The 19,854-nt window shown below is 28.0% G+C and overlaps 1 protein-coding gene across 1 annotated transcript; it reads left to right on the top strand.

Moving 5' to 3' along the window:
* Window positions 1-307: 307 nt before the first annotated feature.
* On the top strand, window positions 308-1,824 carry LOC112683884 (general transcription factor II-I repeat domain-containing protein 2-like). The gene is made up of 4 exons (XM_025555071.1): window positions 308-404; window positions 525-799; window positions 928-1,213; window positions 1,688-1,824. The coding sequence occupies exons 1-4, from the start codon at window positions 308-310 to the stop codon at window positions 1,822-1,824; spliced, it is 795 nt and encodes a 264-aa protein (XP_025410856.1).
* Window positions 1,825-19,854: the final 18,030 nt, after the last annotated feature.

Below are 19,854 nucleotides of genomic sequence, written 5' to 3'. Positions count from 1 at the left end.
TAGCGTGTATTCGAGTTTAAATTTTGTAGTGTATATTTTACAACAAATTTAAATTTTAAAAATGTCTGTATCAAAACCAAGTAGTAGTAATAAACGTAAAATTACCGATGAACATCGTTGGGAATTACAATATTTTTGCAGTGAAATCAATAATAAAATTATTTGCTTAAGTGTTATTAGTGTTCTAAAGTTGTACAATATTAAGCAATATTACGAACAACATAAGTCAAAATACGATCACTATGAAGGGTTATTAAGACAAGAAAAACTGAAAGAACTTTAATCAGGATAAAAACACCAACAATTAATGTTCACTGAAATACCACAAGAAAATGAAGCTACAGTAAAGGTTAGTTATGTGTTGTCAGAGTTAATTGCCAAACATTCGAAACCATTCACCGAAGGTGATTTTATAAAAACATGTTTGATTAAAATGGCTGAAATCATTTGTCCCGGAAATCTAAAAGCATTTCCAAACATTTCATTAACACGAAATACGGTTGCTGAATAAATAACTGAATTAGCATACAGTTTGAGTGATCAGATAAAAATCAAAATATCTAGTTTCGAGTATTTTTCAATCGCATGTGATGAAAAGGTACCGATAACAGCTCAGTTAGCTATGTTCTTTTGTGCTTCCCTTATGGAAATAAATTTTTTTGAAGAGTTATTTGTTTCTGTTCATGAACTCTTAAAAAAATATGAATTACCTCTGGTAAAGTTATCGTCTGTGACTACAGATGGAGCTCCTTCTATGATGGGAAAAAATAAAGGTTTCATTGAAAGGTTACGAAAAAAAGTGAATGAAAATTTTGAAGATACATTTCATAGGACATATTGTATTATACATCAAGGGGTGTTATGCACAAAAGTTATTAATATGGCACATGAAATGAAACCTCTAAAACAAATGGTTAATTTTATAAGATTATTTCTCGTGATTTAAACCAAAGACAATTTTCAAGTTTTTTAAACGATTTAGAAAGCGAGTATTCAGGTTTACCGTACTTAACAGAAGTGCGATGGTTATCACGCTCCACCATATTAGAACGATTCTGGAAGATAAAAGATGCAATACAAATATTTTTAGTGTCTAAAGAACAAGACGTTAGCACTTTGTCGGATCCAATGCACTTATCAAATTTAAATTTAAAACTACAAGGGAAAGATCAAATTATAAGAGCTATTAACGACCATATTAATGCTTTCAAATGTAAATTAGATTTATGGAAAATACAATTACAGAATGAAAATTTAACGCATTTCCCAACATGCATGACGTGTAAAACAAGTTATAATTAACCAATTTTCTACAAAATATACTCAAGACAAATTATATGATTGAAGACTGAATTCGAAAATAGATTTGAAAATTTCAAATATTTATAAAACGATTTTGAATTGTTCACGTTTCCTTTTTCAATAGAAATAGTAAAAATTGCAGCACATATACAAATGGATCATATCGAGATTCAAAATGATTCAAATTCAAAACGTACATTCAATGAGGTTGGTTTAATGAATTTTTACACCTTTTGGCCAGTAAGATATGTAGAAAATCGTAGATTTGCGTGTAAAATTAAGTCTATGTTTAGTAGTACTTATCTATGTGAGTAACAATTCTCATTGATGAATAGCAATAAATCATCCATAAGATCCAGATTAACTAACATACATCTAAATTCAGTTTTAAAAGTGGCTTCATTCAATAATATTTCTCCCAAAATTGAGAAGTTGGTGAAGGAAAAGAGATACCAAACATCGCCCAAAAGAATTATTAATATGTTTCACATGCCTGATCTACACGCTCCAAAAGCTGGATAAATTAGATATGAACAAGTCACTAGAAATAGAGTTTGTAGACTAGGGCTATTGGAATGGTATGGGAGACGCGTAAAGGCCTAATTTAAACGGCTCAGGTTGTTCCTAACAGAGTTCTTCAAGTGCTTACGGAAATAGAGAAGATAATGGTAATTCACATAATTCTGACGACGGAGTAGTTTGAAGTTTTGGAATTTCTTCTGATAACGGAAAAGCTGGTGGTACTTCAGGTGCGTGTGGCGATGGAGGAGTTAATAGAGTTTCTTCTGTTGATTGCGATAATACAGGCTCCAGTCGGGTAGAATTTGTTGCAATTTGAGGATCTTGAGTCACTGGTAATGCTGGTTCCGATGGAGTACTCGTTTGTTCAGAGATTGTTGTGGCTGAACAATTAATTTTCATATCTGTACGCTTTGGTATTTTCCTAATTTCACTACCAGGTTTTCTCAGCTGCTTATACATGTCTTTTAATAAATCATCATTTATTACATATTGTTGATATTGTTTCGTTTGAGGTAATTTTGCTATTGGTGGAGGTGGTGGGGGAGGTGTAAGTGGAGGTGGTGACGGAGGTGTAAATGGAGGTGGAGGCGGAGGCCCTGGAGTGATTGATGGTGATCTCGAATGAGATGCAGTTTCTTGTGCTCGTGGTGAAAAAGATGCTGGTTGAACTTTTGTATCGTAAACAATGTTTGACGTTTGTTGATCATTTCCTCTTCTCAAACACGCAGTTGACATCATTACCATGTTCTGCATGGACTGTTCCGATCGATGTATCATTTCTTCTGCGAATTATTTATAATAATTAAAGTAGAAATGCAATTCAAGGTTATTTATAATATAACCGATTTAATATATATATATATATATCGGTTCTAACTTTCAATCATGCAGAGTCGCATTTTCAGTTTATCATATTTTCGATTGTAATGATCAGTTCTCTCGTTCTTTAAATCTCTACGTTCTAGACGTACTATGAACAATATAATATGTGTTAAGTAATTATTATTGTCTTAGATATAGAAAATAAATTAAACGTTACTTTCTGAATTTTGTAAAATCCTTTTTATGTCATTGATATTTTTCTTCATATAATTTTTCTTGTTTTTAATATTAGTCTTGGTATTGTTTTTTTTTCGCCTTATTTGATCCATTACCTAGATTCGGGTGTATTTTGTTTTTATACTTCAAATTTAATAGAGAAAAAAAAAATGTATATAATTCGATGAAAATACATTTGCGCTGAACCATAGCTATTTTCGTCTTCAAGCTGTTGATCTCTGCTGCAGCCATTAATGATAAACTACTGTTTGCTTTGACTAACGCATTTTTTTCAACTAATAATTCGTCCACCGTTTTCTGTAGCTTCTCGATCTTATCATTCAAGTCTACAATAGCTAAACCGTATAAGTTTGTATTATATTTTATTTTAATTGAGTAAACAATATGACTATGGTGAATTTAATTACAATTAACTTTGTCTGTCGAATTTTTAACACTCAATTGCATACAAGTTTTTAATTGTTCCTCAAATCTGTTGTAGTCGCTTTTATAATTGTTCATGGATTGCAATAGAAAACCTGTATAATATGTGCCAGGAAAATATTATAAGTTTTTATTTTATCAACATTTTAATTTAATAATAAAACCGTACTGCTAATTTCTGACAACTTTTGTTCCATAATACAATTTTTTTCCTGTATACGATCCAATTCATTGACCAAGTACATTTTGCTATCGTCCTCAGGTTCGACAACTATAAACATAGATAAGAATATAGTATTCCTCGTTGTTCTTTGTACGTATATTTTTCTTTTATATAATTACATTGTACACCGGATCTCGTGATTTTCATAACTTTTTCCTTTAAACTTTTCAACTCTTTCACTACCTGGTTATAATTGGCATCTTTGTTTGTTATTTCCACCGAGTAAAAATCTGCATATTTGTATGGAAATTATCGCAAACATTTTGTTCATTAATTTAATATAGTTATATAATTATTATCTTCTTTACCATGAATGGCTTGTATTTTTTTGTTCGAATAAGCACTGTCCTTCTTTCATTAACGCTAATTCTTTCGCCATATGAATATTAGCCTTATAAAGCTTGGTCACAACTAACCACCGTCGTTAAATTGTTATTAAAACATAAAAAATAACCAAAATTGAAAGTTTAACTGTTAAAGTTTTATCGTATTCTACCTATGATGGTGTTATCCAAAGCCATGTGGTGCGCATCTAGTTCGGCCTTCGTTCCGGTATCGCCAATAATGTTTGTTTCTTCTCCTACATTAGATTTTAAATGGACGGAAAACAATATTAACCGTTGGTTTCATGCGATTATTATATCTCATATTTTCGTTGTTATAATAGTTCAGGGTAAAGTCGAATACGTAATAGAAACCGTCAAAATAACTAGTTCGTGTTACGTAAAACGTATATCATATATTACCGGCAGTGTCCAGATCGCCATCACCGCAGCTGTTCTTCCTGGGAGTATGTTTTTTTTGACACTTCTCCCGTCGTTGCGGCCAAATCATTTTCACCGTCGATCTTTATAGATACATTCAAAATATACTCTGGTTATAAATCATTCAAAAAATCTAAGAACGTTTTGTTTCATTATGATTGTTCTGACCTTGAATTCTTCGTCGGGTGTTTGGTTTTTTCTTCGGTTTTATTTTACCGTAAATCCATCGAGGCAGTTTCAAAAAAGATTTCTTCAAACTGGACCTACGATGGTTGACGGTCTTGTTATCTGGACAAGAAATCTCCGAACTGTAAAACTCTTCTAGCTGACTTTTCATTTTCACAACACTTGATATTGCTTTTCGTGCGATTAGATAAATACTCGTTGTATATTAAACTGATATAATTACAGCGGAGTAAGAGTCGAATCACATGAAATACAAAAAGAAACTTAAAAGTTACTATTAAATACTATAAGACAATATTATATAGCAAGTCGAGGTCAGATATCTCTTAACGTGCCAATATTAGTGAATAAATATATTCGTTCGTTAAGATTGTTGATGAAAACACAATTTGTTGATTTTGTTTCCACGATACCGACTAATTGAATAATTATTCGTACCAGATGATTGAATTTTACATTTTTTTTTTAATTCAAACCAGCCAATAAATATAATTATTTGTTAAACTTGAAACAACTGAACAATTTTTTAGTTGATTAAATTCATGCTACCTAACGGATTTAATCATTTATCAAAACTGAGGATGATAATGGTGTGCATTATAAATTATTCACGTACAGCCGTACAGTAAATATTACATAGAGTAGTTTTATTATTTGTCAAGAATATTTATCCATAATGATATTAATAATAATATTTTCAAACTCGCAGATGGACCGCCTCAATCATATTTTATTAAATTAGAAAATCACAAACAAAACTATACTGAACGTGAATACTTTTATGAATAATATTTCTTATCATTATGAACATGGAAGATATTTCAATTAGTGTATTTTCTTTGGATACCCTGTAAATATTACAGTCTTCGTTAAAAAACATAAAATACATGTAACTACATAATCTGTAAATGTTTGTAACCACTCGGCGTCTATAAAAACATAATAATATGGAAAAAATACGTTTTGGTTCCAGGAAATTATAATCGTTATGCTTGCGGGTAAATCACGACTGCCACATTAATTTTACATACATATAGCTTATTTATAAAATTGTACACTTTAACATAATAATACCATAATCTTTCATATAAATAAATATTTTAAATATTACGTACGTATTTTATTGCACACATTCCATATTGTAGCCACGGCAGAGCAATAGTGTAATTAGTATTACATTTGTATGTGCGGACGTACAACCGAATGTCGATGGCTATGTTCAAAGGGGAAGAACACGATTTGAGGTTCAGATAATAATGAGTTTATCGGATAGCAATGGTCGAAATACGTCGATGAACACTAACCATAAGCACACAAACGTTAGGAAGACGAAATCGACTGGTGCAGCTAAATTTGGTTGATACGTGTAAATTATAGTAGTCGCCTATCGAACGTCGATATTGTTGCAGTTAAAACACGTTTAGAATTTTTTAAATCTTTAGACGGGATAGGATGAATGTCCGCAAGAACGGACCGTACTGCGATCGGAACATATTATACCGGTGATCGTACACGGGAAATAACGGAAAAGCGAACATTCCGACCGTTTCGTATCAGACATTACATTATTGACACGTAGGTATCTCGCGAAAACTGTACAGTAGTCGCGTGGGTCACCGGTGACGTGGTGAATAATAATCGACGAACACTGTACCGCAGCGACGACCATTTCTCCGTACCTGTACGCGACATTTCGGAAACAATCGTATTGCCACTGATGAATAATAGTAACGTCGAACCGTATTATGATCGATAACGTTTCATTACACAAAAGAGTTTTAAAACTAATGTTGTTATTGTTATTATTATGACAATTATTATTATTATTATTATTCTACTATAATAATAATCATAATAATAGTTATAGTTATTAAAGTTATTATTATTATTATTATTAAAATTGTTATTTGTCAACACTTAAAAACACACTGCGTTTGTCAAGCCATGCGAAATGCGCACATGCATACACAAATACATACAAACACAGGCTATTGAGTTTCTCGATACAAGTGGGTAGGGGATGTAACAGAGACTAACAATTTACAGGGAAGAGGTTTAATTTTAACGGGCGTTTTTTATCGCTTCTAGAACCCTTCTTTATAATAATATGTAATACAATTACGTGATTTTCTGATGCTATGAATTGGCATGAAAAACAGTAATTATTTTTTTAAATCTTTATTTGTTCTGTAGCAATCTCAATAGTAGTTATTCGACGGATGATTAATATTTAGTTTTTTTTTTAAAAATAATTGTTATATAGTCAGCTTTCATCATTTTTTCGAAAAAAAAAAAAAATTAAATTTCAGAAAAACTTTAGGCAAGAATATTCGTTTAAAATTGGTATCACATCCAACAACTAACCTAAAATCTACCGAATAAGCCACAAAATTAACATAGTGCCATAGTAAGAGAGTAATATACATTAAAAATATTTATATACCTTAATGTTCGAATAAATATTATACATAGGGATTGAATGTCAAAAAATGTATGTAAAAAATAAAATTTGATACTCCGTTCTATTTTTAACAATATCTACCTAAAAAATTATTACAAATATCGTTTTCATAATTATCGTTCATATAAATACAATTATAAGTAGTTAAAAAACTAATAAAACAAATTGTTTTAGCATATTAGTGTTGTCATCTATTTATATGATTATTATATTCAATACGTTTTCAATATTTTGATTACTAATTAAAAAAAATAATCATAGTTAATAAATACTTAATAAACCATTTACACTAGATTGTCAGTGTTAGTTACGTATTATTTCTTGTTTACTTGATCAAGTATACCTATAGCTTTTGAAACATTGAACTTGTAGCTTACCTAAAAATATGGTGTGTTGTGAATCAGCTGAATTAAAATTCTGTGAGGTCTTACCAGATAAATATAAATATTAATTAAAGCTTATTTATTAGTTTTACAATGATGTGTGATTTTTTTTTAAATTTCTTTTTGCGTTTGGGTAGATGTATCGATCAGAAAAACTCATAAAAACCATGAGAGGTATTTGATAGGAATTATTGTTTAGTTGTTATCTAAAAAACACTTAAATCGCAGAATATATACTGCATGTTAATGTATTTTTTTGTTCAAAATAATTTTTTTTAATAAATTTATAACAAGATTTAATCCGGCGTTCTTAATGAAACACCCTATATTTTTCTCCAAGAAGTCAAGAACATAATTTTGGATTGTTAAAAGGTCTTGAAAATTTAATTAAGAAATATCTCATACATATTTATTACTGATTGATGAAAAAAATTGAACTCAATTTAAAAATAATTTACAGGTGCTTGTGTATTAAATTTTGACAAAATTATAAAAATTACAAAATCACTACATTATTGTAGTTAAAACTCATTAAAGCTTCAAATTTAATTTAATTTAATTTACTTATAGTTTAAAAATTTAATATCAGATTTTTTTTTGCTGGCAAAAATTTACTATAAAGTCACCAAAAAGTTTTATAAGCTTTGCAAAATGAAACCTTGACAAAATCCGATATTTCGACGAATTTCCATTAAACAATATTAGTTATTTAGTTGTTATATTATAAATATTAATCCTAGTGACTTGAAGCGTTTACTTAGTACTTAAATAAGCATTTTAAAGAAATTTCATAGTTCTAAAAAATTTAAATTAATATATGAATAAACAAATATATTATAAGTATAAATAAGTAAATGCTTAGCCTAGAATATTATTATATTCGTAAAGTTTAAAAATCCATTATCAGGTTTGCACTAAGGTAATAAAATCGTGAATAATATGAAAAAATAGAGGGAGGAATAGATCGAGAAAAATTGGTCGATTTTATTTAGAGCTAATTTATTTTAATAGGAGATATCATCTAAAATGAATTTATATATGATGTTAATTTTAAAATCGGTTCATATGTTTAAAATATTCTTAAAAAATTTTTTTTTTTATCATTGTGCACGTTTAATTCTTTTAAAACTGAATTCATGTAAATATTATTTTGGGTGTTTAATATTTCTAAGTTTGTATTGATATAAAAACGTATATTATGGTATTTTTTATAAAACATGTTTTATTATATCCTTATATGCTGAAGATTCCATCGCAGGTACAAGTCGAGTCATCACTAATACCGATGATGTGCAAATACGACTGAAATGTGCTCCGTATCATGTTAGGAACTTCACGGGTGAACGCGTTAGCATCCTTTACTCCACAAGAGATCAAAACGACGTCTGCGAAGACTTAATTGAAGAACAAATTCGCTAACCCAGACCTCCTGCGAATTTTAATGTCTTGCGGTTCTGCTTTGCTCACGATTAGTTGCTCACCCGTTATTGGCATACTCGAGAACAGTGACAACTAGAGGTAGAAGAGCGCTATGAAGGTCATCAAACAGGAGTAACCACTACAAAGAGATCATGATGGGCACCTGTTGGCATCCTTTCGATTCCACTTTTTTATTTATAAATGTTCTCCGCCCTAAGCGAAGACGTATGTATGTCGAGCAATGTAAAAAGAAGAACAGTATGCCGAGATACTACGCCGTTACTCTGTAGCTCTACTAGTACCATATATGGATGGTGACTACCGTGCATAGTTGATGGCCCTTAAAATGTATGAGAACACAATAACCAAGAACCTGGATCACGATAATGTGACAGTAGCGAGATTTTCTTAAATAACATACGGAAAGCGCTGGATATGGAAGGGAATAGGAAAACAACGTTTGAAGTAGTACATCTGTATAATGAGTCCATGTGAAAATCGCGAAAATAAAATAGCAAAAGTAAAAATCACTAAATGTTTTAACAGCGAAAATATTAAAAACGAAAAAAAAGAAATTATTTTCGTTAGTGGATATACCTTTATAATATAATAATACTAAATCAGCGGTTCCCAATCTTTTTAATAGTGTGGACCACCAATTTCGTAGAAAATCTTTGAGACCCACCAATAGTTATATATGTATAATGTGCACATATGTCAGTTATTACAATTTATTTATTAAAAAATAATTGTTTATCAAAAAAAAAAAACCTCATTGAACCAGATTATTCAAGAGTTAAACAATTTAATGTAATTTTAGATTGTCCTTCACGAGAAAATCAATATCTGGATTAAAAATGAAAAGTTTTAGCTTTAAATCACTCAAAATCCAATTTATTCCTACATTTTTTTTAAAAAAAAATTAAAGTAGAAAAAGCTCCTTTACACAGACACACAGGTTGTCGAAATACAGTCCATCAAGTTTCTAAGTAAAATTTTAGAAATTTCTGGAAAGTCTTGTAGAATATTTAACTAGAATGGTATTAATGGTGTAGTTTTAAAAAACGATTTTAGAGTCTAATCACATGAAAATTCAATCAACGAATCTTCTTTATCTGCTGATATTTAATATTTTAAAAATATATGTAAGTAAAGTTAATATAATACGGTTCACGGCCCAGTACCACCTTTTCGCGGCCCATGGGTTGAGAACCGCTATACTAGATAATCAATTATGCAATGTTGTACTATTGCGTCTCTATTGAGGTTTCCTCAGCTACTTATACATGTCTTTTAATAAATTATCATTTATTGCATATATCTAAAATCGTTTCACTTAAAGTCCTGATGGTGGAGGTGGTGATTTATAAACTAACGGAGTCGATGAAGTGATTGATAGTGATCTCGAATGAGATACAATTTATTGTGCCGGAGAAGAAAATTATGCTGATTGAACTCTTGTTTCAAAAACAACGTTAGATATTTGTTGATTATTTCTTCCTCTCAAATAAACAGTTGGCATAATTACTTTATCCTGCATGGACTGTTTCGATTGGTGTTTCATTTTTTTTGTGAAATCAGTTAAAGTAAAAATGTAATACGAAACAACATATAATTTTTTTAGTCATTTAACTCAAATCAGCTGAAATAATTTAAGGAATAGTTAATCAATTTAATTATCTATTTTATTTGAACATGCTAATCAATTTAATAATTTATCAAAACCTTGGATGATGACCGACTGTATTGTAACTATTTATATGCAATGTGTACCATAAACAGCGGTTATATATTACAAATTATTTTTAATTCAAATCTATGATTACAGTAATAGTAATAATAATAATAATAATAATAATAATAATAATAATATCTTCAAACTCGTTGATTATGCGATGTTAAATGAACTCTTGCAGTGAAACAAATCAAAAAATACAGTTATATAATATGACTATATTATGGCTAAATAAAATTTAATTTTCGACAGATAAAAGTATTTTCTAGACAGCGTTTTTTTTTCGTTAACAGACATTTCTGGTGATCGTTTATTGTTTATCGAATATTATTTAAAACATTATTATTTTGTGAGCCATATTTCCAATTTCAATGTGATTGCAATATTTTATATTGCTTGAATAGTACATGTAATTTATTTTTGTGTTTCTATTAAAGTATTATGTACGAATACTTTTAGTTATTGAAAGATGTCAAGATAATATCTCGAAATTTGTACAATATATACATGAATGCAAACGTTTGGCTTATAATTATTATTTTGGAACACCATTTTGTCTTTTGATCAAGAGGAAATTAATTATTTGTTTCTTTTCTGCATTTACAGTCATCACGGATTATTATTTTTATCAATGCAATTCATTTGTTTTTGTTTGATACATTCCCTAGGGCTTGAAATGAAACACGAACTCTGTATTTCTGTTATAATTTAAAAGACCATTTAGTTTGCTTGTTAAAACGATGTCTACAATGCAGTCTCACACGATGATGATAGCGCACAATTCATACTGGAGAACGATATCCAAATGCTGTTTATTTTAAATAAGATATCACTTAATTTCAATTAAATTTGTTTACTTACTTAAAAACCACAAATATATTTATATATACATATATACATATGCATGTTATTTAGAATATATTTTTGTTTGCGTATATAACGATAAGACCGTTTACATATTTATTCGTTAGTTTTTATTTTGTACCAATAACTACAACAACAAAAAACCTTATAATTTATTATGAATCTATAAGTACCTATTTACGAAAATCAAGATTAATACGAGTAAATCCAGTAAACATTATTATTAAATTGTATTATTAATTCAGTGTTTTTTATAAGCATTTTTTATAATTCAAAGATAAATTAATGTTAAATATATAATTTAGATTTAAATGCGTTGATATTTTGATACATAATATATATTTATATATTATTAGACACAAACCGATGAAACTTTCAAAATTAGTATTGGAAGATTTGTAGAAATAATTTTAGCAGAGTTTCATATTTAATTGGATACCGAGCAATTCTCTACGGTAGGATTAAAAAAAAAAATCTATGTTCGTTGCGCTATTGAACCACGAAAATATTATTACACTCGTAGCTCGTAGCATAATTATACTCGGCCGTTTCCCCTAAAACAGACGGTGCAGTGAACAAACGAAAAAAACATTATATCATATTACACCCACTACATTGATTTTAATACGATATATATATAAATGGTACACATGGTACACTTCAACTATATTGTGTACGTTTACTATGGCAAAACTGTGTATTGTCTGGATCGTTGTATCATTACTACGTATACAGTTGTTATCGGTTCACCGAGGGATCATATGAGATTTAAATGTCCGTTGGAACGTATTCCGGTTACAATTGGCCGTCGTTATTCGGATACGCACTTTTGATAACTATACTGTTTGTATTTTAGTGTTAGGAAACAGTTGACGTACATTTATTGTAACATCACATCGTAAGTTTTTGTAAAGAATAAATGTTTATTATTTATCATTCAGAGTGTATTCCGTGAAAATCGAGTCATTCTGTGTTTGCAAATAAGAGACTAGCGTTTGTCGCAACTAGGTTTAAGAAATTAAAGGGTTGCAGCCACACACATATTGACGTATAATTGTTAGTGAAATTTTATCCCCCTACAATCCTCATAACACACTCTAGGGGTAAGTTAATTAGGAATCATGGACTTAATTTGAGTAAAAATAATGAGGAGGTTAAAATATAAGTCGATTCCTATAGTCACGCTAATGCAGTCTACGTGCATGTTTCTAGAAAAGTAAAGTTGAGAAATCTATGGTTCGTTTTCGTAATACGGCAAACGTGATCTAATTTCATATTATATACGGTATACACACACAATCCTTACCTAAGATATTAACCCAATGTCATTAACGTTTACTTCATCCTGGATGTAAATTAATCTTGTGGTATTAAACGCTTTCGTCGAGCTATCGTAATGCGGAAATGTGCCAACAATTCACGGAGTAATCTTACGTATAATGTTAAGTATTATTATATTAAAGTGTAAACATAATCATATCTACCGAAATTATTATTTATTATTCGTTGTACTAACTATTATTATTTTGTAGTAAATATACCAATAAGTAAAACTTGAACTGAACAAAGTGTTAAAGGTTATAATAAATAATTATAAATAATTATTCGTGTTTAATTTATGTATAATGCATTTTTTTTTTTTTTTTATTATACTTTATACTAATCCAAAGAAACAATTGTTTTAGACGTCGACGTACTAATTAAAATATCGCGTGCACTAGAAATTACTAAAAGGTACGCAATACGTTCTTAATAATAATTCGATTAAACTACATTTTTTCTATTCAAAATAATTGAAAATTATTCAATTATGTGTTTACACGCCATTTGTTTTCGTAGTTTATTCAATAGTATTCAATAATACTATTGAAAAAACTACAATCGTGCACGGTTATTAACGTAATTTTTAATTCAGCGTTTTGTAATGAAATTATGTTCTCTCGTAATTTCAATATAATATATGTGTGACATATTTCTCACTTGTAATGTTTAGTTTGGTTATAATATACTTCGAAACATTCCGAGTTCTTAATTTAGCTTTTAACGTCCAATGTATATTTGTATACATGTATCTACAAGTCTCATTCTATTTTTCCTTACATAATGACTGTCGTGGTACAGATGATTCATCTATTGCTCTTGTATTTATATAACTTAGCGTAAAAAAAAACCATAACCAACTTTATAATGAATTGGTTTACGTGCTTATACGTTTTTCTATTAAGTAATTGTAATTCAATGTGATCTATATGTATATGAATACACGGGTCGAACGTGACTGGAAACTATGTTGCAAAAGACATGCAAATCTGACGATTATAAAGTTACAGGTAAAAAAGATATTATTATAAAAATGTTTTCGTATATTGCAGCAATTCCCAACAATTTTATAGATACTACGTAGCATTTATTATTATGAAAATGAAAATAAAATACAAATGAAATATATTTATATATATTATCTAATATTTGTATACATACACGTTAAATAAAATATGTGCAGTTAATTTTTTTATTATTATTTATTATAATGATTAATAATAATCATAAATAATTTAATGAGATGGTTGATAGTACATTGAATGAATGAGGACGTTTATATCAAATAAATCAAATAATATTGAATGTTTATAATGATAATACAATAATTGTATTATTTTTTTTATATAATATAAATTATTAATATTATAATAAAAAATTTCAAAGCGTAACATCGAAAAACTTTCCGCATACCACCGTTTGATAACTAAGGGTTCATTATTTTTCATACGTATTATTGCTTACCACTGCAATATACTCGTGTAACGAATAAAAATGCCTGCTTAAAAAAAAAAAAAACTAAACAAAATAAATTTATTATGAGATAAATCACAAAAATTGTGATAAACTATCTTAATCAATAGCGGATTTATTATTATAAATATATAAAGAAATGTGTTCACATACGATTGAATAAAGACCGCTTTTTGAATTATAAATTGTTCTAGATATTATAATGTTTATCATCGTATGTGTTAATAAAAGTGTACTTTTCGATAAGTCGAAAAACCATAAAAAATAATGTTACCAAACGTCATAGGGCAAATTAATAGACCAACTAAAGCCCAAATAATAGGGGTGCTGAAATTACGTAGCTCACACTATCCCTCACACACAAATCCCAAGTACCATATCTCAATTTAATCATTAAATGTACCATAACAACATACCTACACTAATATTTTAATTTATAAATATTAACAAGCATAAATTGTACAATACCTACCTATTTATTTCATTATATTATTTTATTTAGGTCATACAGTACTAAGAAATACTAAAATATTAAGAACTAAGTACTAAGAAATATTAAAAAAATATTATACAATATACAACATATAATATTCACACTAGTATTATCTTGCGATGATTATTAGAATATTTTTCAAGTATTTCTGACGATATAATTAACTAATAGTCATGAACAATTCATATTTCTGATAAAAGCATCAAATAAAAATAATTTCATAAAATAAGAAAAACATAAATAACACCTCCAAACACCTCCCTAGTTGCGCCTATGCCAAACGTATACTTAAATAAACATCACTACTAGTGATACGTAGTGAATTATTTTCACACGTTACCTGAAGTGTATTATATTAATTTGACTCCCTTTTGGCGCACATTCTTGGCATACGTTTTATTCGAATAATAATTTCATTGCTTTTTAAATACCTCATTTACACTAGGATGAGGTTACAAAGATGTAAAAACGATGTCTAAAATGTATATGTCTAAGATGCTTCACATCGCGTACAATATATGCAAGTATATATAAAAAAAAGAGACAGCTATTAGTGATGGCATTATGGTGAGATAACTTCCATGACCAATGAATTATGAGAACGACCATTATGGCAGAATGGTGTCTCTTATTCTATTACAAGTGAGTTTTTGACGAAGTTCGAAGGCCTGTCGACAGTCATACACGCTCTTTTAAGACTACTTAAAAGTTACGTCTACGGCGGGTTTTTAAGAATAATATGAACGCACTAAAATTGTACGCTCATTCCTCATTTCGATCACAATCGAAAATACACTTTTGGGCGATAAAATAAAAAATAATTTATTATTAAACAACAAAATATGGCGTCCGATTTTGCGATATTGTGATTGTTGACCTTAACGGTTTATGAACAAATGTAGATATCTCGGCGGAAAAAAGTTATTCGATTACATGATTAAAATAATAATTAGAGCTCGACAAGACGAGTAAATTATATTAAATGGAGAATATCTTACTATGTAGGTTCGTACTATTGAACTTTAAGCTTATTATTTAGTATTATGAATTAATTATGTTTCCTACATTTCCATTTATTAGTTTCAATGTTTTTTCAACATTTTATATCATGATAATATTCCGCGAATGTAAATTTAAAAACGAATCGAAATTTTTATTTAGGTTTTCACAAAATAATTTTCATTACTAAATACATAAAGTATACTAAATTGTGTTTTAATATTAAAAATAAAGAATATTCAGTGTCCATTATTTTGTTTATTTGCTTATATAATATTTTCCTGGTTTAAAGTTATAAAAATTACGAATATAGTATTTGAGTAATAAAAAGATAAATAATAATTGATGAGCACTAAATATTTATCGTTGATAATATTATAAATATAAATGTATAACTTATTCATAAATATAATATTATTATAACGACTTACGAGTATAACGATAACCTGAGTAAAAGGTTTGAAAACCATAAATTACCTAAAACATGTTTAATTATGTTGGTTTTTAGGTTAAAAATTTTCACGTAGGTATAAAGTTGCATGTAATATCGTGAATCAACAATAATCATTGATTAATATATAATAATATAATATTTGTTATTATTTTTACATAGTTAACAGTGTTCTATAATACTATAATATCTCTTTATATTTTGTGTAAAAATCATACATTGCTCAAGTATCAAAATAATACGTTTGAAATAATTAGTAGTAAGTACCTGAACTAATAACTTTAGAATTATATCGATTTTAATTTGGTCAACTAACAATATTGTGACCGTAGCCTCTTGAATGGAAAAAGTAAACATTAAAGGTATCCAATACATTGTTTTTGACACAATAATTTGAAATATATACTTGACAGATATAATTATTATGTTTATGAACAAAAAATTGTATGGAATTTTAGCGTTTTCACTAAAGTTATAAATAAGATAATTTAAAACGAGGCTCAAAGATTCTAATTATAGATCTTTATTTGGCAAATGTTTCTATACCCTTATAGAGAGAGTTAAACTTCACCGTTATGTGGCCTTTTTAAATGCTCATTCATATAAAACTTGATAATAATCGAGGTTTATATTTATTAAATACTATAGTATTATGTATAATACTACATATATATATATATATATATATGTATATACGTATACGCATAACACTTATGCACGTCAAAAATAAATTTAAAAGAAAATATATCTTCAATGTCGATGGTGATGAGTATTTTATTTAACTTTTAGTTCTTCATTGGTCATCTTTATTATATTATCAGTTATTTTATATGCCTAGTACTTGCGATAGTTCTAATAAAACAAAACAAATAAAATGTTTAAATTTTACTCTTCGTGTTTTTTTTTTTTTTTTTATTTATCGATACAGTGAAAACTACCTAAAACGGAATTGCACGGGACCAACAAATAATTCCGCTTTAAGCAGTTTTCCGCTTTATTTAATAAAACGGAAAATTTCCGGATTATTCAATTATCCTTTTATACTCATATCGATCAGTAGATATTTTTCATAGACACTTATAATTTAGCATTTTAATATTTAATACGATTAATGGAAAATAAAATTACAAGTGTACGTACGACTGTTGGTGTATAACTATTTCACAGTTACAAAGAAGAAATTTCGTATCGTTTATGCGATAATATGCATTGCATGCACATATATTTTTTTTTTTTTTTTTAATAGAACCATTATTACATAAATATAAGAATTAGATAATAAACTTTTAGATTATCTACCTTCTAAAAGCAATGCTTGTGTTGAAAGTAGAGAGCGACAAATTACTTACAGATAGTAATTAATATTAATATTTAAAATAATTTGTTTTTGCAGCTCTTAAAATTGTTGTGAATTTATTTTTGTAGTTTTTATAATAAGAAGCAAGCTTTATATTATTTGGATGTTTACTAACTTTTAGAGATAGTTCCTGTTTGCGACGTACAGAACACAATAAACCTGCTGTCATCCACTCTTTTAGTCGTTTATTTTTTGAATTTATTTTTTTAACAGTAGTAGATAGTTCTAAATAATGTATTACTGTCTTTAGGAAAATATTTACACATTCATTTACGTCATTACAATTAAATAATTCGATCCATTTTTCATTATTAAAGAATTAATTTAGTTTTTTATAATCTATCATTTTGAAACTATTTTTAGTACCTGTTTCTTTGTTTTCATTTTCAATAGACAAAATTGTGGAAAAGTGATCTGTGATGTTAGTTTGTAATACTCCTGCCTCAATATTACACTCATTAACATTTTTAATAAAAATGTGATCCAAAAAAGATGCTCTCATACCTATTGGCATTCTTGTAAACACATTAATGAAAGATTTAAAACCATTTTCCGATAAAGTATCTAAATATTCGTTATCAACACTCTCATTACCTATGATGTTTAAGTTTATAACTCCGATAAATATTATTTTACCACTAAAATTTCTAAGAACGGTAAATATACTATTTAACATAGTCAAAAATTCGTTTCTATCGCGTGAAGGTGACTTATAAATACACAGAATACATAACGATAAATAATTAATTTTCATAAAAATTTTAAAATATTAGCATTAACATATTCATATTCAAAAAAAGATCTATACATAGTTTATCTTTTACATATATCATAACTCCATAATTTTGATTTCTCTTTATTTTTGAAAAATATAGATGATAACCTGGTATTGAGAAATTACAATAATTAACATCATGCCATGTTTCTGTTAAAACAATTATGTCTAAAATTCTATTATTGACATCATTTTGCAAATATAACAATAGTTCATCAAAATGATTTCTTATACTTCTAATATTACAATGGAATATATTAAAAAACTTTCTATTAAGTATTTTGTATTTATTCATTAATTCTGGTATGGACAAAAAATAATTAGTTTTATAATCTAAAAAACGATGTAATATGTTATTATTAATCATAGTGTTTGAAAATGTCTTATTTAGAGAAATACGGAAAAATAAATTGAATTAAAATTATTAATGTTTAATATAAAAATTATCTAATTTTTAATAAGTCTGCCTCTTCATTTATAATAAAACCTTTAGTGTTTTCATTTTTTTGAATAAAAATTTTACAATCATTAAACCATACATATTTGACATCTTTTTCTTTAGCAAAACTCCTAGCTTTGTAGAATAATTAACTATTATATTTAGTGAGATAATTGTTTATAAAAATACCTGTATTTCCCCAACTTTCATTTATATTATTTAACTAGATTTTTTTCTTTTTCGACAGATCCATTAAGTCTTTTTTCTGATCAGTGGACATTAACTCGGCTACAATCTTCATTGGTTTATCGAGTATTCTTAAACGGATACGATAAGCCTTAACAACAGAATCTTGTTTTCCTAATTTGGACACAATGTCTTCGACTATTTTTACGCAGTTTTCATTCTTGTTATCTGGTACTCCTAATATTTCTATATGATTTTCGATTTGTTTTTGTTCAAATAAGTTAACACGTAATGATAAAATGTTAACGTCCGATTTTAACTTTTGATTAATTTATTATCTTTTTATTTTCTTCCTTTAATTCTTTAATGGTATTTAATACTTCTTGTAATTGCTTACCGAAGTCATCGAATTTGTTACTCATAAATTGTACCGATGTGGCTAGATTTGCGAGCGTATCATTTGATCCTACGAATTTTTTTGTTCAGCTTCCGGTTTTGTAGTACCGCTGCCAGAGGTTTTACATTTTGAACATGCAAAATTTTTCTTGTTGACAGCTGATAGTTTTCTAAAATATTCTTCTCTAACACCAGCGCATGTAAAATGTAAGAATTCTTTGCACACCACACATTTTAAATCATCACCACTATTAATTTCGTCAATACAAACTGAGCACGACATATCAAGTTTAGGCAAAGTAATTTAATTATGATATATATTATTATACTATTGTATTGAAAAAAAAGATTTAGAATTTCGAACAGCAATATAACAAAAGCGATAAGATAAGAGAGCAAAACACGACCTGTAATGCTGGACTCTTGATTGTCACTGATTGTGATTGTCATTGTACGAATATGTATAATAAAATTTTATCTTTTTTATCTATCACTATTTAACGATGTACATACAAGGATGTGCATATCTATATTTTATACATTATTTTTGGTTTATAGTACACACGCGCGTGTCATTTTTCCGGTTTATGCAAGGTTTTTACTTGCATAGGACTTACAAAATCG

The sequence above is a fragment of the Sipha flava genome, unplaced genomic scaffold (genome assembly GCF_003268045.1).
Source record: "Sipha flava isolate LNK unplaced genomic scaffold, YSA_version1 237_pilon_pilon, whole genome shotgun sequence".
Taxonomy (NCBI): domain Eukaryota; kingdom Metazoa; phylum Arthropoda; class Insecta; order Hemiptera; family Aphididae; genus Sipha; species Sipha flava.
This window is presented reverse-complemented; position numbering and strand designations above follow the sequence as displayed.